This window comes from Leopardus geoffroyi, chromosome C3 (assembly GCF_018350155.1).
Source record: "Leopardus geoffroyi isolate Oge1 chromosome C3, O.geoffroyi_Oge1_pat1.0, whole genome shotgun sequence".
NCBI classification, from domain to species: domain Eukaryota; kingdom Metazoa; phylum Chordata; class Mammalia; order Carnivora; family Felidae; genus Leopardus; species Leopardus geoffroyi.
This window is the reverse complement of record NC_059338.1, coordinates 44,408,397-44,433,811: the sequence shown is the minus strand read 5'-3', so window position 1 is coordinate 44,433,811 and position 25,415 is coordinate 44,408,397. Positions and strand designations below refer to the sequence as shown.

Here is a 25,415-nt window from a genome sequence, read left to right as displayed (position 1 = left end):
TTCTGATTTGAACATTAGTGTGTAGGCCACTGCCTTATAAGTTGAATTCTGGAGATCTCAAGAAGAGGGAAAATTTGAGCACCTCAGCCTCCTCAAAGAGAGTCGGTAGGAGAAAGTGAGCAACGTCTTCCCTTATTCCTGGCAGGCAAAAGCTGTATTTTAAGTGTCCATGCTTGAACAGTGTGATTCTTGAGTGTGAAGAGGCTTCTTAATCTAAAATCTGTACCTACCCAGAGCGGAAGACATTCTCATCCTTGGTGCTATCTCCCCTTCCCTGTGCATCGTACCCGCTTAGTACATACGGCATTTGTCCTGTGATCAGTTTTGTACAGACGTGCTCGTACTGGTCAGTGGGCCCTCTCAGACTGAGAGTTGCTGAGAGACCGGTGCTGAGGACAGCAAATGTGCCACTACGGAAGCCGGACTCTTCTCCATTCTCACTGCCTTCCCTTCCCCCACCACAGTTCAAGCCTCTGTCTTTTCTCCCAGGACCCGGCCTCCCACTCTCTCTTCCCGGCCTCCCACTCTCTCTTCCCGGCCTCCCACTCTCTCTTCCCGGCCTCCCACTCTCTCTTCCCGGCCTCCCACTCTCTCTTCCCGGCCTCCCACTCTCTCTTCCCGGCCTCCCACTCTCTCTTCCCGGCCTCCCACTCTCTCTTCCCGGCCTCCCACTCTCTCTTCCCGGCCTCCCACTCTCTCTTCCCGGCCTCCATCCTTGTCTTTCTCTCCTCTCATCCTCCTTTAAAAATGGAATTCATCTTGGGGTGCCTGGGTGGCTCAGTCAGTTAAGCATCCAACTTCGGCTCAGGTCATGAGCTCACAGTTCCATGGGCTCGAGCCTTGCATCAAGCTCTGTGCTGACAGCTCGGAGCCTGGAGCCTGCTTCGGATTCTGTCTCTCCCTCTGTCTCTGCACACGCCCCCACCCTGGCTCATGCTCTGTCTCTCAAAAATAAAACATTAAAAAAAATGGAATTTATTTTTAAATGGGTGGTTCAGTTGGTTAAGTGTCCAACTCTTGATTTTTGGCTCAGGTCATGAGCTCACAGTTCGTGGGTTTGAGCCCCATGTCAGGCTCTGGGCTGACCGCACACAGCCTGCTTGGGATTCTGTCATCCCCCTCATCCCCTGCCCCTCCCTTCCACTTGCGTGTTCTCCCTCTCAAAATAAACACTAAACATTTAAAAATTGAATTCCGATCACATTACTCATCTGTTTAGTCCTCTGGTGGCTCCCCACTGTAAGCAGCATAAAATGCAAACTATATCATGGCCCACAAGACTCCACCTCTTCTTCCTTCCCTCCTTCCTTCCCTCTGCTCCCAGCCCCCCAGCCCCCCAGCCTTGCTGGTAGAACGTGCTTGCTGCTTCTCTCCTCAAGCACCTGAACTTGCTGCTCCCCTGGCCTGGAACCCTCCTTCCCCAGAGCGTCCCCTGATTGGCCCATCCTTGGCTCTCCGGTCCTGAGTTACTACTACTTCTCTAGTGAAATCTTCTTGGATCCCCAAATCTAAAATCTCCATCCCACCACTACCATAGTCCTGCTTCCTCAGGATTCCCTCAGTCTGTGTTCCCTGCTGTCCCCAGTGCCCAGGACAGAGCCCGACGTAGAGGAGATGCCCAGAAATCTGTCGGATGAAACCACGTACGCCATGAAAGAGGTCGGGGCTGTTGGGAGAGGGTCGAGGGTAGCAAAAGCTGAGCAGGAAGGTGGTGAGAAGTGTACCTCCCCTACTTGACGATTTCCCTGTGCTGGCAGAATGATCAAATAATCCGCCTGTCTCAGCGGACCGTGGTAGCTGGTACCAAGCCGACAGGACACTAACCAGTTGCTCCTTTCTTTCTAATCAGTTATTCTTTGAATTTTTAATTCACTGGTAGATACAATTCAAATCGATAAAGGTATTGGCTCTGCACCTACATAAAGGTTTTTATGCCACCTGTGGAACATGAACAACATCAGTCACACTCAGAGCTGGTGGAAGACCCCATGTCAACTCTGTAAAGCTTGAAGGGGCCCTTCTACTCTACAAGCTGTCAGCCAACACAGCTAAGAAGGAAAGCTGCTTTTTGAATTATGCTCTGATAAGTAACATTCAACAGGAGACCTCCCTCTTTATTTAAAAAAAAAACTCTAAACGTTTATTTTTGAGAGACAGAATGCGAGCAGGGGAGGGGCAGAGAGAGAGAAAGGGAGAGACGGAATCCAAAGCAGGCTCCAGGCTCCAAACTGTCAGGACAGAGCCTGACGCAGGGCTCAAACCCACAAATGGTGAGATCTTGACCTGAGCCGAAGTCCTGAGCCACTCGGGAGCCCCAAGACCTTTCTCTTTAATACAATTAGTTGTTTTCTTTGTTTAACACAAATGGGTGTTGATGGGTTCAGAAACACATTTTTTTTTCTCCATTCCAATTTATGGAAATCACGTTTTTGACTTAAGACCATTCTCCCTGCAGGGGTGCCTGGGTGGCTCCATCGGTTGGGCGTCCGTTTCGGCTCAGGTCATGATCTCACAGTTTGTGGGTTCGAGCCCCGGGTCAGGCTATGTGCTGACAGCTCATAGCATGGAGCCTGCTTCAGATTCTGTGTCTCAGTCTCTCTCTCTCTCTCTCTGCCCCTCCCCCACTTGTGCTGTCTTTGTCTCTCAAAAATAAATGTGAAAAAATTTTTTTAAATTCTCCCTGCAGTAATTTTTCAGAAATGAGTTATTCTTAAAAAATGGAAAAGACTGTACTTTGCTTTGGACTCTGGCCTACATAGACCAAAATGGTTAGTCTACAAAACACTGTTCTGAGGGAAATTAATGCTCATGAAAATAGGCATTCTGTGTTCAAAAGAGTTCGGGAAATGGTACACTCTAGGCTTTTCAGAGACTTATAACTTCATTCAGTAGGCATGACGCTTGTTTAACTCTTAAGGCCAGTGTTTCCAACCATTATTTGACATTCTTACAGGCCACGTCTATTATCTTGAACACTGTGCTCTACAGGACATTATCTAGAGAATTCTGCTCTAGAAACTGGGGGTCAAAGTGCCCAGACTTTGAAATCCAACAACTCTCCCTTCAAAACCAGCTCTGCCACTTAGCTCTGTGTCCTTGGGTAAACTGCTTACTCATCGCTTATTTTAAGTGAGGGTAACAGCCTATGCCTCATGGAGCTGTTGCAAGACTTTGAACTAAAATATATAAAGGCCTAATTTAGTGTCTCGCACGTAATGGGCACTGGAAGAATGTAGTTTACGCTGCTATCTCAAGGCCTCCCGCAAACCTTGACACAGACACGTGCACGGGTCCTTACTGTGAACGTGACTACTTTATTTCACATTCTAAAACTGCCAAAATAATAGCACTGGGTTTTCAAAGTATCTCATTAAAATAAAAACCCTTGGGGCGCCTGGGTGGCGCAGTCGGTTAGGCGTCCGACTTCAGCCAGGTCACGATCTCGCGGTCCGTGAGTTCGAGCCCCGCGTCGGGCTCTGGGCTGATGGCTCAGAGCCTGGAGCCTGTTTCTGATTCTGTGTCTCCCTCTCTCTCTGCCCCTTCCCCGTTCATGCTCTGTCTCTCTCTGTCCCAAAAATGAATAAACGTTGAAAAAAAAAATTAAAAAAAAAAAATAAAAAAAATAATAAAAAAAATAAAAACCCTTGTCTCAATTCCTACATTGTGAGTTGCTTTTAGGGATTGTGAATAACTGGGTTGAAAGAACAAAATAGCTTCCTGTTTTGTGTCCCAATAAGCTCTTTTAGGGCTTATATAGTTTCTGTGCATCTGAGGGTTCAAGAAGTTATTCTAAAATGATTACTATTTAAAAAATAGCAAATTAAGGGGCACCTGGGTGGCTCAGTCAGTTGAGCGTTCGACTTCAGCTCAGGTCATGATCTCACTGTTCATGGGTTTGAGCCCTGCGTCAGGCTCTGTGCTGACAGTTTGGAGCCTGGAGTCTGCTTTGGATTCTGTGTGTCTGTCTGTCTCTCTCTCTCTCTCTCTCTCTCTGCCCCTCCCCTGCTTGTGCTCTGTTTGTCTCAAAAATGTTAAATTTTTTTGATAAATAGTAAACAAGAGGGTATGTCCGTTTGAGAACCCTTTATACACACACACACACACACACACACACACACACACACACACACACACACACACTTGTATTTTCAAGTAACAAGAATTTAAGAATTATAAGTTAAGACCTGTTTTGGGACACCTGGGTGGCTCAGTTAAGCGTCCGACTTTGGCTTAGGTCATGATCTCACGGTTCATGAATTCAAGTCCCACTTCGGATTCTGTGTCTGCCTCTGCCTGCCTCTCTCTCTCTCTCTCTCTGTGTCTCTCAAAAATATTAAGAAAAATTAAGGCATGTTTTCAATGTTTTCAATAATAACCAAAATGTTGTATTATGAGTAATCCATTGTCAGGATCATAAATATGTAAATAATAATTAAGAGAACAAGTCCAATATCCTTGATGTCCATACAGGTCTCAAGAATTTAGGTGTCATGGAAAGAAAAAACCACATGTATGTACAGTGAATCTCAAAATATTTGCAAAAGGTTTTCAGAGCTTTTACACACGTGGTTATAAGAGTTGAGGAGAACTCAGCCCTGTTGCTGAACCCACAAAGTCATCACCTAAAAATAAGCCTGGCTGCTATATTTATGAGAAACTGATGTGACATCCAAAATCTGTGACCACTTTGGGGATTACTGATGCTGTTGGCTTCATTCACCATACATGGAATGATTGCATTTTTTGGTAAGGTGTGTTCTTCATTTTGAGATTGAATATATGATAAATTTCCTTGTAGGTGATGCATATCTTCTGGCTGATTGGGAGACTGAGAAATCCCATAGGGAATTAAATTTGTGCCACTGGGCTAGGAATCTGGGCAGCCACAGTGTCGTGGGAGACGGCACAGGGTGGGAACCGTCTCTGTCACTAACATGCCACTCAGGCTCGCACGTCAGACTCTGGAACGTCACCTTCTTCGTGTCCATAATGGTGGGTGGAGTGTGCTAACACGTGCAGGTTGTCAAGTTGTTATGAACACTGAAGAAGATCTAGCCTATAAAAATATTCTGGAAAAATATAAAGCACTACCCAGATCTTAGGAAATAAGATCCATGAAGCTTTTCCTGGACATCTAATTGTCTGATGTTGGGAATAAAAGAACAGCATTCTGATGCTTTATTTGTTCATATGGAAGGAATAAGAATAGTTCTCCATCAGAACTCTGGATTATAACTTTAGCTTTTGCAATTGCTTGTTAGAGGACTGGAGGCCATCTGCTCCTCTAGGCCTCCCTTTCCCCACTCTTTAAAAGACATTTGAAAAGTTCACTGCCAATTTCAGGATATTAATAAGAAAATAAAATGCTAATAGTTTCAGACCAAATATATGGCCTTGACAGCATTCCTTCTAAAGTAGAATGTAACTTGGGGCGCCTGGGTGGCGCAGTCGGTTAAGCGTCCGACTTCAGCCAGGTCACGATCTCGCGGTCCGTGAGTTCGAGCCCCGCGTTGGGCTCTGGGCTGATGGCTCAGAGCCTGGAGCCTGTTTCCGATTCTGTGTCTCCCTGTCTCTCTGCCCCTCCCCCGTTCATGCTCTGTCTCTCTCTGTCCCAAAAATAAATGTTGAAAAAAAAAAAAATTTAAAGTAGAATGTAACTTAAAAAAGCCGGTGTCCCAGGAAACTGCCACACTGATCTGTCCTAATTAAAAAATCAACTACAATTTACTGAGTTGTCTACCACGTGCTTAACACAATTCTCACACAATCCTGTGGTGGGAAGAGCATGATGTCCCCCTTCTACAGATGGGGACACGGGCAGCAAGAGGTGAATGGACATGCCCGGAATGACACAGCAGAAGCGGAAATACCAAGATTTGAACCCAGGCTCTCTGGCTCCAAAACCCACCACTAGTCTTTACATTACCATCTTTGATGTCAGTGCACCTGGGGCTGGCCACCTAGCTACACAACCTTCAACAAATTTCTTCACCCCCCCCCCAAGGCCCTGCCACCTCATCCGCAAAATGGACATAATAATAGCACCCTCTTCATATGGTTATTTGTGAAGATTAAATTAATTGCTGGATGAAAGCATCTAGCAAAGTGCCTGGCACAGAGAAAGTGGGTAATGCATGTTAGCGATCACATAAGCTATAACTCATTGTTGGGCTCCTCCTCTGTCTACCAAGATGTTCACACTGAGCCTGGGATGTATACTCCTCAAAGGCCAAGAAAAAGCCAGGCTCATGGATGCTGGGCGAGCAATGGACTCGAGTGAAAAAGAGATGGCGCGGCAAATCCTTCATTACCATCTCTCAGCCACGTGGCAGCCTCCTTGTCTACTGTACGGACTAATAACCTTGTCTTCAGGCCAGGCTCTCCAGCTAAGTTAATTAAGTTTCTAATTACATTCTCGCTGATCGTCTTGCTGGGATGACACAACTCCAGTGACTCACAATGAAGCTGCATATCCTAAAGGGTTCTGGGCTTTTCAGAAGGGTTGAATGCCCACTAACATGGAATAACTTTTAATTTTTCTTTATGAAGTTCTTTAATTCACAAGAACTGCTAAATCCAAAAGATTCTGGATGCTGACCCTATGCCACAAAGCTGAGCAAATTGGACTCAAACACACCATAACCGCAAGTTTGAACTGGGAAGTGTTTGCTGGAATTTGGGTCTGCATCAGCCTGGGGTCATCCCCAGTGTTCTGTAATTCTCTCCAACACACTCTACCGGCATCTCCTGGCTAGACCAAAACCTGCCCATTTTTACGTTCATTAAGCTGTTTATACCCATTAAGCGCACTAACACTTATCCTATTATGCTGTTAAACACTTTCTAACAAAGAAGAGAAACAGATACTTCCAAAAAAGATAATAGACAAGGTATTCTAAAAAACCTCAACTTCTTTAACAGAACTACTGGTCTCTCCTTCTCTATATGTACTAACTTGTCTTTACTGTCCATGATGAATATAGCACAACACGTACATCTGTATAGGCAAGAACTACCCACAGCTGTGTGAATACAGCACTGGGCGACATGTTTTAAAAAACAAAGGATTCCATGGGGCGCCTGGGTGGCGCAGTCGGTTAGGCGTCCGACTTCAGCCAGGTCACGATCTCGCGGTCCGTGAGTTCGAGCCCCGCGTCGGGCTCTGGGCTGATGGCTCAGAGCCTGGAGCCTGTTTCCAATTCTGTGTCTCCCTCTCTCTCTGCCCCTCCCCCGTTCATGCTCTGTCTCTCTGTCCCAAAAATAAATAAACGTTGAAAAAAAAAAATTTAAAAAAAAAAAAAAAAAAAAAACAAAGGATTCCTGCTATGAACCAGCCATCTTGTAGGTATTTCCTATTTATTGATTGTATTTTCTTTTGTGAACAAACCCATCAAAGACTCTAATCTTTTTTTTTTTTTTTTTTTGAGAATGAGAGCATGAAAGAGTGGGGGATGGGCAGAGAGGGAGACTCTTAAGCAGACTCCGTGCTCAGTGGGATCTCACAACCCTGAGGTCATGACCCTGAGATCCTGACCTGAGCAGAAATCGAGAGGAGGATGCTTAACCAACTGAGCCACCCAGGCACCCCTCTAATCTGCCTATTAATCAGGGTGTCTCTTGGACTAATACAACTTTATATTGCTACCACCTACCATAGCACCAGAAACAGATTTTCCTATCCCTTTATTTTTCAAGAGGTTGGTCAAAGGCATTGCTATGGATGCACTGGAAGCCTACAAAGCTTCCTTTGTCCCTGGGCCAAACTGTCCTCTGTCAGGGAAAGTAATCATGGGCCTCTTGCTACTAGAATTCAAGCCAACTGTGTCCTAAAGACTCCAGCTGATTCCTACAACCTAGACTTAAGACAGAAAAATGTGTTGCCTTTCAGATAGAAGTGCTAAGACCCTACACTACCAGTGTCTAGTAGATTCCCAATTGTTCTAGATGTTGAACACCAGTCTCTTGCCCTCCTGGCTTCTCTCGTCCTTCCCCCTACCCCTCTCTCTCTATTTGCCTTTCCCCCAACTACTTTTTTTTTTTTTTTTTTTTTTTTTTTTTTTTTTTTTTTTTTAGCATAGTCAACACACAAGGTTACATTAGTTTCAGGTGTACAACAGTGATTCAACATCTCTGTAGGTCATGCTGTGTTCCCCACAAGTGTAGCTACCACCTGTCACCGTAGGACACTATCACAATATCACTGTATTCCCTCTCCCCTGCACCTATTTTGCCCATCCCCCCCACCTCCCCTCCCTTCTGGCAACCATTGGTTGGTTCTCTGTATAGGTCTGATTCTGCCCCCCCCTTCTTTTTATATTTAATGTCTACACCCAACATGAGGCTCAAACTCGCCACCCCAAGATCAAGAGTCGCCCACTCTTCTGACTGAGCCAGCCAGGCTCCCCTGATTCTGCTTTTTTGTTTACTCATTTGTGGGTTTTCTTTAATTCCGCTTAGGAGTGGAATCATATGGTGTTTGTCTTTCTCAGTCTGACTCCTCTCACTCAGCATACTACCCTCCAGGTCTGTTCTTGCTGTCGCACATTACCTCTGGGGTTACAGTTGCAGGGTAAGCAGCGATCCCTCTCTCTCTGTCGGTAGAACCCCTCCTTGCACCTCTCGCAGTGAACGCCATCGGTGTTGTCAATGCAGTTGAGGCAGCGGAACCCGTTGCCTGTCTGTCTGTGAAGCTCCTGATCAAAGACGCATTGGCTGGACTTCCCACTGCAATCACAGACTAGGGATGGGGAAAAAACCTCGCTAGTAAAAAGCTCAGAGACAATGTTATTAATGTAAATTATGCGCAGGGTACTAAATATTCATGCCAGCTACTTGGAGTAAGGTAAGGATGACATGGGCCAAAGGAAGGTTGGGAGAGTCTCTGCTCCACCCAAAGGGAGCAGCAGCATGCTGGGGCAGGGGGGTTGCTGTCAGGGAGAACGTGAGCTCAGGGTTGCCCAACTGTCCCATTCCTCAAGAGACACCAAAAATCTTACGTTATGTATTTTTTTTAATGTTTATTTTTGAGAGAGACCCAGAGCGTGAGCAGGGGAGGGGCAGAGAGGGAGGGAGACACAGAATCTGAAGCAGGCTCCGAGCTGTCCGTGCAGAGCCCAATGTGAGGCTCGAACCCTTGAACCATGAGATCATGACCCAAGGCGAAGTTGCACACTTAACTGAGCCACCCAGGCACCCTTCGTTATGTATTTTTATGTACAAATTCCTGATTTACATTTGCAAAGAATTCATTTTTACAGCCCTGTGCAACCCCATAGAACAAGTCTACCAGCTAGAGAAAACCTGAGGACTGCCAGCGGGTGCGCTCTGGCACAGCTGTCCAACAGCTGACGGCGTCCTCTGTTCAAGATCCACGATAGCTGTCTCTCCTGTGATGGTCAAGGCTGAGGAGCTAATGTGACTGTCTGGACAGGAGTCTCCCTCTGCCCTTCACTGTGCTTTGAGTGTCCCTCCCAGAGCCAGGTGCCAACGGGAACCAGAGTCCCATGAAGAATCAATCTTCCCAAATGTCTAGGAAAGTTTACCCCATTGAGCGACCTCTCCGTGGGGGACCTAAAAGTCAATGAGGAAACGTGGAAATACTCCACATAATTCCTGGCACACAGCAGACTCTAAAAAATGTTTGTCACAACTGAGAAGACAAAGATGATAAGCCTTGAGGTTAAAAGAATTGGACCAAATCAGTACTAGTTCTATTTTTGGAGGCAAATCTCTTCAACTCTCTGAACCTTATTTCTTATAAATGTAAAAGGAATTACCTGCCTCCCTGGACTGTTGAGAGGATCCCAATGAGAAAAGAATACCAAGCCCTTCACACCTGCTAATTCACTCACACAAGACAGGCATTGCCTCAGAGGAGTAAAATGCATTTCAGAAAGGTTAATTTGACCCAGTGGAGAGCTAGGGTTGGAACCTGTGTCTGATGCCAGACCTCATTTTCTTTCCACCAGGCACATTGTCCATTGGCCACGTGGCCTCAATAAGAGTCCACTTCTAGAACTACCTAGGGCCACGACTTACCCAGAGCACTGATAAAAAAAAAAAAAAAAAAAAATGCCAACACACGTGCTGAACAGCTGCCCTGTGCAGGCCATGTCAGGGCTCTGAAGGCACAAAGGGGACTAAGTAAACGTGATGAGCTTCTGAAGCGACTTCTTACCACACACATCTCTCCAGAGCCCATGCCGTCTCTAGCACCTCACACATATCAGCTCAGTTACTTCTCACAAGAACACATCAGCACAAGTGGTCTTGTCCCCATTGACCAGATGAAGAACCTAATGCTGGATATCTTGCTTAAAGTCACACAGCTAAATGGCAACCATACAATTTGCTCTTAAGTGTGTCCAACCACAAAGCCTTCACCCCCCACCCCACCCCCACCCTGGCTTCTTGAGAACCTGGTTACCACTGCAGGTAGCCGTTCCTCCTAGAAATCCCTCACAAAGGCTCATTCAGCCCCTACATAAATCCTGTCCTGCCACAGACCGTACTGGTTGTTTCAGATGACTTTTTCGGGAGTTTTAACTCTGCCTCCCTCCCTGTAATTTTTACTATGTGTTCTTGCTCTTCCTTGGAAAACACACGCACACCTACTGTGGTCTTCATTTACTTATCACTTTGTTTCAAACATGGCTTTACAAGCACTGTGACAGCCAGGGCTTTGACTGTCTGAAGACAGCTATCCTATCTCCCTCTCTAGCCTTCTCTCCTTCTGGTTAAACTGGAGGCCTGTCACCTCCATGCCTTTCAACCGTTTCCCATGGGATGATTTCTAGATTCTTCTTGACTGTCCTCCAAGGAACATACTGATTTCCCAATGTCTTTCTTAAGAGGGCCTGAATTTATCACAGTCCTCCAAGTGTGGTTTGACTAGCTCAGCATGCAACACAACTGGGTGTTAGAATTCCACGGACGCAGTTTTGCATTTTGTTAAACTTAGTGTGTAAAGCTTGCACTCAATTCAGACTCCCAGCTCTCTTTGCAGAACGGGTGCCAACTCCAATCTTCCCCAGTGAATGCTTGTGTAACTGATTTTTTGGATCCCGAACAGATGTGCCACACAGCTGTCATGTGCTGTGAAATTGCTGAGAACATCCTTAGGCGTGTATAAGCGCTAAATTCAGCCAACGACCCTTGTGTGAGGTCAGTCGCCTGGATCACACAGTGTGCCAATGCCCTTTCTGTCCTGGGTGCCTTTTGAGGGCAGTCTCAAAACAATTACAAAATTTTCACTGTGCCTTTCTGACCCAGAACAAACTTTCTGCTGGTAATCGTTAACTTTATAAGGATGGCTCATGATATATTTAGAACACTATTTCAAAAATAGACAACCTTGTTATAATCTGGTGTTTAATGCCTCCCTCCCCTTCTGTCCTCTCTCCTGTCAGGCTCTACTCTGAAGAAACTGTGTTCTCCCTTTAAATCCCCCAGCCTGCTGCAGAGATACATTACAGTTTGAGCAAGGGGGATCTTCAGCTAGCAACTCTGCTTTGGAACTTGCTCACTGCCGAATCCCCCTCCTCTCTCACTGGGGTTTCCACGAAAGCCCAAGGTTGTGCTGACTGGGTAGGGCCAAGTAGGCCTTGTGTCGGGGAGTGTATAGGCCTCCTATGTCTGCATTGTGTGAGAACCTCATGAAGATGTTCCCCAGCCCTGCCTGCAGGACTTTGAGGTTTCCAAGCTGCACTGCACTTTAGCTTAATATTGAGTCTTCTGAACCTTCACCCCCAGAGAAGGAGGGTAGAGACTTTGCTCCTCTTGCATGAGATGACCCCTTTTGTCGCTGATGCTTTTGAAACATGGTCTCAAATCATCTCCCAAATTTAGACCAACCTCCCTAAAACTATTACTCATTCTCGCTACTGGGGGGAAAGAAATCTTTTGAAATTCCAGAATATTCTTGCAATTGGCTTAATAAAATGGGCCTCATACAGCTTGAGCCTCGTCCTTTTTTTTTTTTTTTTTTTTTTTTTTTTATTTGAGACTGTGTGTGTGAGCATGAATGCAAGTGGGGGAGGGGAAGGGGCAGAAAGAGAGTGAGGGGAGGGAGAGAGAGAATCCAAGCAGGCTTCATGCTGTGGGGCTTCATCTCACAAACCAAACCGGTAAGATCACGACCTAAGCCAAAAAGAGTCTCAAATGCTTAACTGCCTGAACCATCCAGGCGCCCTGAGGCTTGTCCTTCTTATTCTGTGACCGATTTCTGCCTAACCACTACCATGGGCACGCTGGTTGCTGAAGGGTACTGCCCAGCTAGAAATGAGGTGACTGGGAGCAGTGGGGACTCTGCCAACAGGGCTAAGAGGAAAAGCAGCCAAGTGTAGCCACATGGGGATCCTGCCTACTGTGGTCAGCATTTCCACTCAGGTTTCTAAAGAAAACAGAAATCTGGCCCTGTAGGAGATCTGATCTTTCTTATTTAAAAAAATTTTTAATGTTTATTCATTTTTGAGAGATGGAGAGAGAGACCACATGAGTAGGGGGAGGGGCAGGGGGAGACCCAGAATCCGAAGCAGGCTCCAGGCTCTGAGCTGTTGGCACAGAGCCCGATGTGGGGCTTGAACCCATGACCACGAGATCATGACCTGAGCCAAAGTCAGATGCTTAACCGACTGAGCCACCCAGGCACCACTGAAATCTGATTTTTAAATGTTGGCCAAAAAATGTTTTTTTTATATTTGTTTGAAATCTATGTCCAAGGGCAAATCTCTGCTCTTCTAACAGGCAGAAAACACATGTCCTGCTTTAGAAAAAGGAGAAATGAAGCCCTAGTATATGGCACAGTGGCCTGGTCGTAGTGGGTGTTTGATGTGTGTTTGAAGAACAAATGAATGAAAATTCTCTTGAACTTGTAGAAACACAGCTCAGGGGTTCCTAAATTGAAAGGACTCCATGTGTCCCATGTGTCTTAACATGCCTTAAAAATATAAATACTAATATTTAGCAGTCACTCTCTTCCCTGTTCCATGAAAGGATGCTTTTCTCTACAGAAGACCAGTCCAGAAAACAGCCTTCCTTGGTAACTTCTACTGCAATGACTTATTTAGGTTAATAGACCCAAATATAAGCCTTGGCTACATTTTAAAACAAACTCTAAAAATTTATTATACTTCTTTTACATTTGGCCTTGTTCAAGTTTGTCTAGAGCTCTTATTTATTTTTATTTTGTAATTTTGCTATGCTTCTGAATTTCATAAATGGTTTATCTAGTTTCAGGGCATCTTTTTTTTTTTATATATGAAATTTATTGTCAAATTGGTTTCCATACAACACCCAGTGCTCATCCCAAAAGATGCCCTCTTCAATACCCATCACCTACCCTACCCTCCCTCCCACCCCCCATCAACCCTCAGTTTCTCAGTTTTTTTTTTTTTTTTTTTTTAATTTTTTTTTTTTTTCAACGTTTATTTTTTGGGGACAGAGAGAGACAGAGCATGAACGGGGGAGGGGCAGAGAGAGAGGGAGACACAGAATCAGAAGCAGGCTCCAGGCTCTGAGCCATCAGCCCAGAGCCCGACGTGGGGCTCGAACTCACGGACCGCGAGATTGTGACCTGGCTGAAGTCGGACGCTTAACCGACTGCGCCACCCAGGCGCCCCAGATTCTCAGTTTTTAAGAGTCTCTTATGCTTTGGCTCTCTCCCACTCTAACCTCTTTTTTTTTTTTTTTTTTTTCCTACCCCTCCCCCATGGTCTTCTGTTAAGTTTCTCAGGATCCACATAAGAGTGAAACCATATGGTATCTGTCTTTCTCTGTATGGCTTATTTCACTTAGCATAACACTCTCCAGTTCCATCCACGTTGCTACAAAGGGCCATATTTCATTCTTTCTCATTGCCACGTAGTACTCCATTGTGTATATAAACCACAATTTCTTTATCCATTCATCAGTTGATGGACATTTAGGCTCTTTCCATAATTTGGCTATTGTTGAGAGTGCTGCTATAAACATTGGGGTACAAGTGCCCCTATGCATCAGTACTCCTGTATCCCTTGGGTATATTCCTAGCAGTGCTGTTGCTGGGTCATAGGGTAGGTCTATTTTTAATTTTTTGAGGAACCTCCACACTGTTTTCCAGAGTGTCTGCACCAGTTTGCATTCCCACCAACAGAGCAAGAGGGTTCCCGTTTCTCCACATCCTCTCCAGCATCTATAGTCTCCTGATTTGTTCATTTTGGCCACTCTGGTGTGAGGTGATATCTGAGTGTGGTTTTGTGTTTCCCTGATGAGAAGCGACGTTGAGCATCTTTTCATGTGCCTGTTGGCCATCTGGATGTCTTCTTTAGAGAAGTGTCTATTCATGTTTTCTGCCCATTTCTTCACTGGGTTATTTGTTTTTCGGGTGTGGAGTTTGGTGAGCTCTTTATAGACTTTGGATACTAGCCCTTTGTCCGATAGGTCATTTGCAAATATCTTTTCCCATTCTGTTGGTTGCCTTTTAGTTTTGTTGGTTGCCTTTTAGTTTTGTTGGTTGTTTCCTTTGCTGTGCAGAAGCTTTTTATCTTCATAAGGTCCCAGTAGTTCATTTTTGCTTTTAATTCCCTTGCCTTTGGGGTTGTGTCAAGTAAGAAATTGCTACGGCTGAGGTCAGAGAGGTCTTTTCCTGCTTTCTCCTCTAGGGTTTTGATGGTTTCCTGTCTCACATTCAGGTCCTCTATCCATTTTGGGTTTATTTTTGTGAATGGTGTAAGAAAGTGATCTAGTTTCAATCTTCTGCATGTTGCTGTCCAGTTCTCCCAGCACCATTTGTTAAAGAGACTGTCTTTTTCCCATTGGATATTCTTTCCTGCTTTGTCAAAGATACTAGTTGGCCAGTAGGGTCTAGTTCTGGGGTTCCTATTCTATTCCATTGGTCTATGTGTCTGCTTTTGTGCCAATACCATGCTGTCTCGATGATTACAGCTTTGTAGTAGAGGCTAAAGTCTGGTCCATCAGGGCATCTTGACAGAAAGGCAAGCGATGAAGGGTGCCTGGGGGCTCAGCCGGTTAAGCATCTGACTTTGGCTCAGGTCATGATCTCACAGTGTGTGAGTTCGAGCCCCAAGTCAAGTTCTGTGCTGACAGCTCAGAGCCTGGAGCTTGCTTCAGATTCTGTGTCTCCCCCTCTCTCTGCCCCTCCCCTGCTCATGCACGTGCTGCATGTGCGTGCTCTCTCAAAAAATTATAATTGTTAAAAAAAAACAGGCAATGAAAGTATAAAGATGGGGGTTTTGGACATTTCCTAAGTTGTCTGGGAAGCATTTTTCAAGGGTCCATTCACTCAACAAATACATATGGAGTATCTAGTATGGATACAGTGGTAAACAAAACCAATAGATGTCCCAGCCCTCATGAAGTTCTCATGTGAGGAGGGGGGAAAAAAATAAGTAATACAGAGAATATTTGGATAGTGATATTTGTCAAGGAGAAATACATAAAGCAGTGAAAGGAAACAGGAAGTTGTGGGGTGGGAGGGGGGAGGTGAGAAAGTGAAAGTGACATAAGCTGATTTACTTTTTTTTTTAAGATTTTTTTTTTTAAATCTCTACACCCAATGTGGGGCTTGAACCCACAACCTTGAGGTTGAGTCGCACACTCCACCAACTGAGCCAGCCAGGTGCCCCTGGTTTACTTCTCTATTTTGAGGCTGGTCTGTTCATGAGCTTTGTCGGCTTATCTACCAGGCATGGTGTTTTTCTTACCAATTATGAATTACCCACCAAATGTATCAAATTATTCACCTCTCATTTTGTTATGTATTTTCTTTTCCTCTCCTGATAAATCTTTCTTTTCCAAGTACCTCATTGGTAGATTTTTGTCTTACTGGTTCTTACTCCTTTTCCCCCCTCCTTCTTCTGTCCTTAGTCACTGAGATGTACATCCATTTCACTTGTTGAACAAAGATCACTTCATGGGGCGCATGGGTGGCTCAAGTTGTGATCTTGTGTTTCGTGAGTTCAAGCCCCACATTGGGCTCTCTGCTGTCATCATGGAGCTGGCTTCGGATCCTCTGTCCCTCCCCACTCTCTGCACCTTCCCTGCTTGCACACACATGCGCTCTCTCAAAAATAAACTAACATTAAAAAAAAAATGAATAAAAATCATTCCTGACAGAGAGGCCACACTGGATGTCTGCATCCTGGGACATCATAAGCCAGCATGATTTCAAAAAAGGGAGCTGCCGAGGTTTTATTTTGTCACATAAGATATGATATATGTAGATATTTAATATATATCTCATTTCACTATGTACAGGCATGGGTCTGGGACCTGGTGCTAATTTATCACTGCAGCAGAAAAAATAAACAAGTTCCTCTCAGACCCTGAACAGACCCAAAGCCTTACAGGGTGTAGGAATCAAGACAGGCAGTTGTTTTTCTCCCTTTTTCACTGAAGTCCGTATCCTAGGTGCCAGGTTCCATCGTTACTCTTATTTAACTCCTCGTTTGTCCCATACTCTTTCCAAGCTAGAGACATCTCTGCAAGGTTCTGTCCTTTTCGCTCTCTGTCCTGTACTCCAGCTCCCGGAAATCCTGGTCTCTGTCAGCCAGGCATCTCTCCACAGCTACAGCAATAAAATTCGTCAAGTTGACCTCAAGCCATGTGTAAACACACGTGAAACCAAGTCATTTTACTCAGATTTTCACATATTTCTTTCAGTCTAGTAAAGTGTGGGTGGTTTTTGTCTGCCTCTCTGTTGCTGCTTCTTTGGCACTTAAGTATTTATTATAATAATCACTATAATAGCATACGGTTGCTGACCCTCAAGGTGCTTCTTAGAGGAGCCCTCCAGGCTGCCAGACACAGGCTGATCTGCCCACAGCCACCCACACTCCCCCAGACTCTGCAAACAATGGAGCAAGTGTGCAGAGCCCCTCGGGCTCACTTCACAAGGCTCCCACCCTCGCTCAAACACACAGCTCCGACAGGTCCGGACAGGAAGCACGGGGCAAAGGCTGTTTCCAAGCTGCATCCTTAGGAGAATGAAAGGAAACTGAAAATACAGGTACTTCCTAGGTTTGCACTGTGGCAAAGCCTTGGAATAATCAGCATCAGCGGCTGCTGTTCATCAAGACCTCATTTTAAGTTCCCCGTAGGACACACTGCGAGCAATTACGAGAAAGTTTAACAACTTGGCGCCAATCTGATCATTTGTGTATAAGCAGGTCTTTTCTATTGTTCGAAGCTGAAAAACATGCTCAGCTTTTCACCGAGGTGATCTAATTTCCATCCTCTGTACAGCGTATGGGATCATCGTGCTTTTTAGTGCTCTCACAAGTAACAACAAATTAAAAAATCCAAGCTCCTTTCCAAACCCTGAAGATTTGGCCCCGCCGACGTCTCCAACTTTACCGCATTCCTCTTTCTCTCTCTTGTTCACTGGGCTCCAACACACAGACCTTTGCATGAACTCTGGGAAGCACCATCTCCTTCCCACCTCAGGCCTCCAGGCTTGCCACTTCCTTTGCCAGGAGCGCTACCTGCCTCCACCTCCCTAAATCCACACAGCCATAGGCTGATCTTTTAAAGAGCATAAATGATATCGTGCAGGGCCCCCGATGGCCCTTCTACAGCTTCTCCCTCCTCTCAATGCCCACGGGACTTCATCCTCGCCTCCATCCTGGTACTTCTCACCTTCTGTCCTGTCTTCACTATTTGTGTATGACTTACTTCCTCCATAACGTTTTCTACGTTTGTATCCACACGGGACCTAACACAGGGCGCAGGACTGTGATGGGTAGGTGGGTGGATGGATGGATGGGAGGGAGGCAGTCTGACTCTAAGAAAAGTAAAAAAAAAAAAAAAAAAAAAAAAACCCGAACGTACAGAAATCTCCCAGGAGTCCAGAGACCCGGTGTGAAATTTTCTCAACACACCAGATTTGCGTTGTCTACATGTGGCATTCAGTGTAAGTATGAAAAGCTAATGTTTGAATCAAAAAAATGCAGGGTGAGATGGGAACAGAGAGAAAGGAAAGGTGATCCGTTCACTTAGAAGGAGTGGCTGAGACTTTCTGGTTGCTCTCATGCCAGAGGAACTATTACTGCCTCCAGGCCACCTCCGCGCCGGTGGTCCCAGACCCCTGGGCTGCAGTGACACCCAGCCTGCCCTCTCCAAGGGCAGCAAGGCCAGAGCCAGGTGGGCGGAGGGGCCTGAGGTACGGCCTGCCTGAGACCAGGAGATCAGTTTGCAGTGGTGGGGCAGCCTTGACAGGCAGGGTGCACTTGGCGGGCGCAAGTGAAGATCTCAGGGGCTAGGAATCTGAGTGTCGTGTTTGAACCTGGCAGCGTGTGCTGGCCGCCCTCACCCACAGCTCTGCCGCCCTCGCTTCCACTTCAGGGGCTCCGGGCACTAATGCTGACTCAGTTACAGGGCAGTAGCTTTGGAAAGTGTTACCTGTGATCTATGGATGAGTCCATACAGAGATGGCACCCATGCTCTTCCTTATTTAGCCCTGTCTCCCCAGCATTTTGTGCCCCTCATTCCTTTTCCAAGATACCACATCTTTTTCTCTCCTTCCCTTTTGAAACGGTCTTCCCTTGGACACTAGAAGACCATACTGTCAGATTTCCTCTTGGCTTCTGACCTTGTCCCCCCACCCCTACCCAAGTCTTTGTGGCTCCTCTCCTTACGCTAACTCTAAATGTTGGGGTTATTCCAGGCTCAGCCCTGAGCCTCCACGAGGCCTCCCTCTGGGACTTGCCCATCCAAGCCAAGGGCTTAGGTAATCATGATAGCTGTTGACCAGTATGCCAAGGTACTTCCTGGCCCAAACTTCACTGTCAACTCTAGACCAGCCATCTGCTTTACGTGTCCAGATGGCTGCCTCACAAGCTTTTCACACAAAATGTGTTTAAAACCAAATTCCTAGTTGTCATCCCTTCGAGTCAGAAGGCTGGAAGCTATTCTTATAGGTTCTCCATCATTCTTCCTTGCCCGTATTCTATTCAACACCAAATTTTATTGGCATAACCCACTAAATAGCTCGTTCACCCAAGTCAATGTCCACAGTAGCCCTTCTAGACCAAACCCCTATCACCTCTTGCCTACAATACTTCTTGACTGAATTCCCAATACTTCTTGACTGAATAATTCTTGACTGAATACTTGAACTTCTCTTGCCTCCATCCAGCAGTCGGAAAACCTTACCAAAATATATTCTACCAATACCTCTCTGCTTACGACTCTGATAATTCTCCTTGACTTTTAGGATAAAGACAGAATTCCTTGACATTGCTACAAATACTTCCATGGTCTAACCCTACCTACTTTTCCAGCCTAATTTCATATAACACTCCTCACTGGGACATCTTCACCTCTCTCCCATTCATTTCATTTATACCTCACTTTGTCTTTGCTTCCTCAGCTTTTTAAAGTTCTTTTGTGAAGGAAAAGCATCATGGTGGGGAGAGGTGAGTTGGGGCTAACATTGGCAACCACCATGTTCTCTCTTGTTTGTCCAAAGCAGTTACGCAAAAAATTAAGCCTCCATTGTCCAATTGAATATTATTTCCTTCCTCCGAGTCAAAAAACTGGCCTCCTGTAAACTGACACTTTTATGCTCAAAGATAGCTGCCGTCACCTCCGAGAAGTCACTTGTAATGAGGCTCTTTAATAGGAAATCCAAATGTAAAGAGCTAGACTGAAAACAGTGAACAAAATGAATCTTGAGAATAGTATACTCAGATTAAAAAAAAACAACCCAGCAAATGCTTATCTTCAGAACAAAAGCAATTATTGAAAGTGTCCTTTATTAATTATTTGAGAATATGTGAGCAAAGGAGAGGGACAGAGGGGGGTGGGAGAGAGAGCGAGAATCTCAAGCAGCCTCTATGTTCAGCATGGAGCCCAACGTGGGGCTCAATCCCACCACCCTGAGATCAAGACCTGAGCCAAAATCAAGAGTTGGACACCTGACCAACTGAGCCATCCAGGCACTTTGAAAGTGTCCTTTAAATAGCAATCTATTCTAATGTATTCTTTGTTATTTTTACACATATTCAAATTGAACATTACATATGAAGTCCAAAGCAAGATCAATCTGACATCTATCAGTGAGGTAGATACCAAAGGCACTGGTAGCTATCATCCTATTTGCAAAAATCAAAGTCTCCAAACCGGAAATGCTCAACATGACACGGTATTTTTACCATATTGTACTTACATGTGATGATGAAAATGCTCTTAAGTATTTTCTAGTTTTAAAGCCTCCTACATGAAATTTTTCTTTCCAAGATTTAATATGTTTCTCAGGTTGGGTGAATACTTTAAAACAAAGTCTGAACATTTCTTCGTTTAATCTTGAAATGTTGTGGATTAATGTGTGAATGTCTGCTTCCAGTTTTATCTTTTTAAGGCATGTCACAATATGTTTTCTAATTAAAATAAAAAACCAAAATGGCACTTCCCTCACAAAGAGTCTTTTAATTGAACTCAGTTTTTTCCTCTCATATTTTTCACAGCTGCCTTTTAAGCCAACAGAGCCAGAACCACTGATGTGTATCCTGCCTGTTTGCTTCTCAGGGTATGTAAATGCCCAAGCAGGTGTGAGTAAGTCGGCACCAAGAAGTGCCCTAAGGAGAGGAACACTTCAGGTGTTCTAATCACATGGGCAATTTGGGATGTTAGAATTATGGACCAATCTTTTGAACTCTTAATAGTCCAAAGTCATCAAGAGTCAAACTCAGGTCACCACATTTTCCTTTGGAATGATTATGGGAAAAGGAGTCACCTAGTTTCACTGAGTTCATAGCATATTCTATTACAACCTAGATGTGGAAGCGGCACACATGGACCACAGATACTCCACCTGGTAAGGCATACACCAGGAGACCACACCTGGAGATGTCTTCCCCTAGTCCCCCACTAGGGTCCAGGCAGACAGCAGGGAGAGGGAAAGAACGTCCCAGCCAACAGGGAGGTTGGGGACACCAATTTTCATCTAACTAGCAAAGGAGTTCAGGGTACAGGAGGAGGATCAGTCTGAGTTCAAAGGTGAAAGAGAAGAGGAGATTAGGACATGAGATACAGAGGAGTCGCCCCTTTCCTTGCACCTGGCACCTACAAGGGCTCTACTCCGAGACCACAAGTGTCAGCCTCAGTATGGAGGCTCAGTGAGTGTGCGTGGTAAGGATTCCATATGCAAATATCCAATACTGCTATGTAAACCCACACTCTTCTGCCCCCATATATAGCAATTTTCTGTATTTCTAAGAAATCATCTAGAAAGATAAACATCAATATGGAAAGCATATTTGACTAACTTCAGAGTACAGTATTCATTGAGCATTTCCACATGACTCAACAAAAGGTATCCTCTGCCCTCTTAAGAATCAACTGAAATAAACAACAGTAGAGTGCTCAGGACAGCTAGAGGTGACACCTGAAGCAATGAGGACCAAAAGAAAAAACGTGTATAAGGAGTCTGGGTAAAGAAAAGCTAAAAAGGAAATTCTGATTTGTACTGAAAATGCTTTTCAGAGTATACATATTAAATATGGTTTTTCAGTCATTTCAGTTTGTTTTGTTGGCTCCTTTAAAAAGTTACCAAATAATTCCTTTTTAAACCTTGCATTGCTTTCGTGAACAATATACTTCTGTACAAGGAAATTAGCCATAGATTCTTCTGCTGTCTCTACATCCCTTCACAACGCTGAACCCGGTTAGGTATGCATATGCTTACTGTGCACCACAGCAGTTCTCAGTTTGGACAAAAGAACAAAATGGTAATTCATGTGCATTTACAGTGTTGGGAAAATATGTATGAAGTGCATTTATAGAAGCTTCCTTAGGGATTCTTTTCTGAAAAAATCCATCTGAAAACAGTAAATTAAAACTGTACTGCTTAACATCAGAAGAATGAATTAAGTTAACGTCTCTTAGGGGACCAACCGCTTTTTATACCTCCATCAAAAGAAGTAACGAAGATCACAGACTGGACCATGAAGCCTCCACCAGGGAGCAGGTGCAATGTGTCTTGTATCTCAGCTGAACAAATGTGCTGCTACTGCACTGTCACTTCCCATGGCAGGTCAGCTGTGGCTTCAGCATGTGAACGTCCCCTCCCACCATGTACAACAGCCCCCCACCCCTGGCCCCGCAAGGCAAGAGCAGAAGCTTTGGGTTACTGTTGGACCTGGTGCTGTTGCAAAGTAGACCGGTCTATCTGCTATGAGAAATGACCTTTCAACATTCCGAATCCCCTTTTACCAAAAGCAAAATGGGTGATGATTTGAAATAGTAATTACATGCAAAGCTCACAATGTTCTGGCCACGAAACTGTCCTGATCCTGAAAGACTCTAAAACTTATACCAACGGACTCCAACAGGGGGAGAAAAATAGCCTCGGGACATAAATATGCATGTATAGAATCATAATGTCAACAGTCATTGAACAGCGGTAAAAAAAAAAAAAAAAACAAAAAAACTTATCCCTACCCCTCAACTGTCCTATTTTTTTTTTTTAACTGAGCCACCTAGTCAATTCCAACCTGCATGACAATCTGACAACAGAGTTGAACAAAAAAAGAATAAAAGAGAAAGAGAAAACTTAGTCATTTAAAATCTGTTCTTTTGTCAATGCCCCACCAACTAGAGTTTGTGCTTGGTCTTAACCTGTGGTTCCCTGACATTTTTAAAAGAAAGGCCACCATAGGGAGTCACGTATACAAATAAAGACTTGAAAATAGCCAGGACACAGATGCCCCTACTAGAGACATAGGGATATTCTTAAAATCAAGATTCCACCAAGTGTGAAAATTAATTTAAATGAAAAATTTTAATAAGAATTAGAAATATTAAACTAGCAACTGAAATCTGGTCCTTTTACTAAGTGCATGGCTCTGGTCAAGGAAATAACTTTTCTGTGCCTCAATTTTCCTATCTATGAAGGAGGATTACATATGTGGTAACCCAGCTCTGATGTAACTGAGAATTCACACAGTTCCTTTGCCGGCTGGGTATCATTTTTCTCACCTACAAAAGGAGAAGCTTTTGTAGAGAACCTCTAAGGACCATTCTCATTTAAATACCATGATGCTGGGGTGCCTGGGTGGCTCAGTTTGTGATCTTGTGGTTCTTGAATTCGAGCCCTTCACTGGGCTCTGTGCTGACAGCTCAGAGCCTGGAGACTGCTTTGGATTCTGTGTTTCCCTGTCTCTGCTTCTCCCCTGCTCATTCTCTTTCTCACAAAAAATAAACATTAAAAAAATTAGTAAAAATTAAGTAAATACCATGATGCTGTAATAAGAGAAAAAAGTATGGAAACATGCAGAACTTTTTATAAGAAATGCCCCAAATGAGTGCAGCTAAAGATGTGAATAACTTTTCCAATGTTTAAATCAGTGTGGGAAATGATTTGGCTGCGATTTAATTTTTTTCTAGACTGAATATTCACAAAATGAATAAAAATAAAATCTGGAAAAGAAACAGCTGGCATTCTGTAAACGGTCGCCAAGCCTGAAGAAGTCTAGGATACATAGACCTTTACCCAACTGATCTCCACCTCTCCTCTGATACAGCAGAAGGGAAAGGCTAGAGCCCTTACATTGACCAGTGATGGAAGAAGAACCATTCTTTTCTTTCCTAATCGTGACATAAGGAAGCACATGACTGTTGGGCAGGCACCTATACAGACATACAGTCACCCACAGACACAGAAAAGACTTAGCTTTTGGCTTTGAATATAATTCAAATATTACATCATGTACTTGGGGGTTATATTAGAGCACAGCCCAGTAATGATTCAGTAATCTGCTAGGCCTAATTTGTGACTAAATTAGAGTTCCAGAATCTATGGCACTCCTATTTCTACACTGGTCTGTAATGATCCAAGTCTTGTCCTTGGAAATTTCTCTAGGGTGTGTTTAAAAAAAAACAAAAAAACAAAAAAACAATATACTTGAGCCCACTAAGAGCTTAAATGGGAAAAGTATTCCCAAGATTGCCTCAACAACTTAATTTCATGCTCCTGACTTTCCCATAAACATTGATCACAAACCAACATTCTTCCTCAGCTCCTTGACCAGTGGAGCTAAACCAATGGCTGCCCCCAGTTCAGGACCCCAGAATTTAAGTCTTCATAGGTGCTTCCAGCTTACACCCCCAATTCAAATCCATACTCCTATTTATTGCACACACTTGAATATAATAAGGTGGGAGGTTTTATTTTTCCGGGGGGGGGGGCGGGGGAAGGTCACGTTTAAGTCTTCTCAAAATCTTTTTCAATTACTTTTAATTTTAAAATATTATTTGGGGAAGACATGTCAATTTGAAATGATGTCAGTCAATGCATTGGATACTTATCAGTAAGAAAAAGCCTAGGCTATTGAACCAACCCTCATAATTGTTCATTATCTCACAATTTTGAGTGTCGAAAATCATAAATAAGCCTTTCAAGATGATTATGCTGTGAAGATTACAATGTGCGTTGAAGGATAATCTTTAAATCTTTTAGACGTTTTGAAAATGGTGTCCTTTCCAATGACAGTGTGAAAAGCAGACACAAATGGAGCTGTATCTCAAGCCACCTAAACCGAAGCAAAGAAGAAACTGTATTAAAGTTCTGTTAGCTGCTAAAGGTGGAGTTTGAATGTAATTACTTCATAAAATGTGAATTTACAAATTAATACTTGTAAGTTATTTTATAAATTATGTGACTTTAGGTTTGTGAATTAATGTGCTACATTACACATAAAAAGCCATGTGACCACTGCATCTACACTGCTAAATGGTTTCATAATCAAGTTGGCCAAACCCTTTTTTTGGTGGGGGATGGGGAAAGTCTCCAATTAAGAAGTGAGAGAGCAGCTTATGGAGTGCTCATCATATATTTGAGCATGTTCTAGAGAGCAATAGACCTGCTGAATCTGTATGTGATAAGATCTGGTGTTTGCCAAAAAGCAAGGATAAGAAATGATACATCTGATCTTGAAATTCCATCTGCTCTGAGTCCCTTGTCAGGAATTCCCATTTATTTCATTGGGTAAAACTTGGGGTTCATTTCAGCCTGAGCAGAAGGACTCCTCATCACCTTTCTTGAGCTAATGAAAGGAACCTCTTAAAGTTCACCGCTTAAAACTCAGAAGACAGTATGCTGACATTCAGCATTGGCAGGAGAGTTCTATGACAATAATATTGAACACATAGTGCTTACTAGGCAATGTGCAAAGTGCTTTAGTATGTGATGATTGCAACAACTTATTTTCCTCATCTTAGAGACCAGGAAACTGAGTACCGGGGAAGTAGCTTGCCTAAACCCCACAAATAGGAAGTGGAGCTACCATTTGAACCCAGGCCTGCACCTGTATGCATGATGCTGTACCATTTCCACAGTTTAAGTAACAGAATCCAGGAGAGAGTATAAACCTTTCCAGGGCTCTCTTCCACGATCCACAGCATCTCTCTTCCAGTATCCG

At 44.2% G+C, this 25,415-nt stretch overlaps 1 protein-coding gene across 2 annotated transcripts in view; it reads right to left on the bottom strand.

Moving 5' to 3' along the window:
• The window catches only part of LAMC2 (laminin subunit gamma 2), a 58,570-nt gene that overhangs the window by 28,859 nt on the left and 4,296 nt on the right, over positions 1–25,415 (bottom strand). For both annotated transcript variants that reach the window (XM_045452625.1, XM_045452624.1), the window contains exon 3: positions 8,549–8,737. In XM_045452625.1, the coding sequence (XP_045308581.1) occupies positions 8,549–8,737 (189 nt within the window). The remainder of the gene's footprint in view (positions 1–8,548; positions 8,738–25,415) is intronic.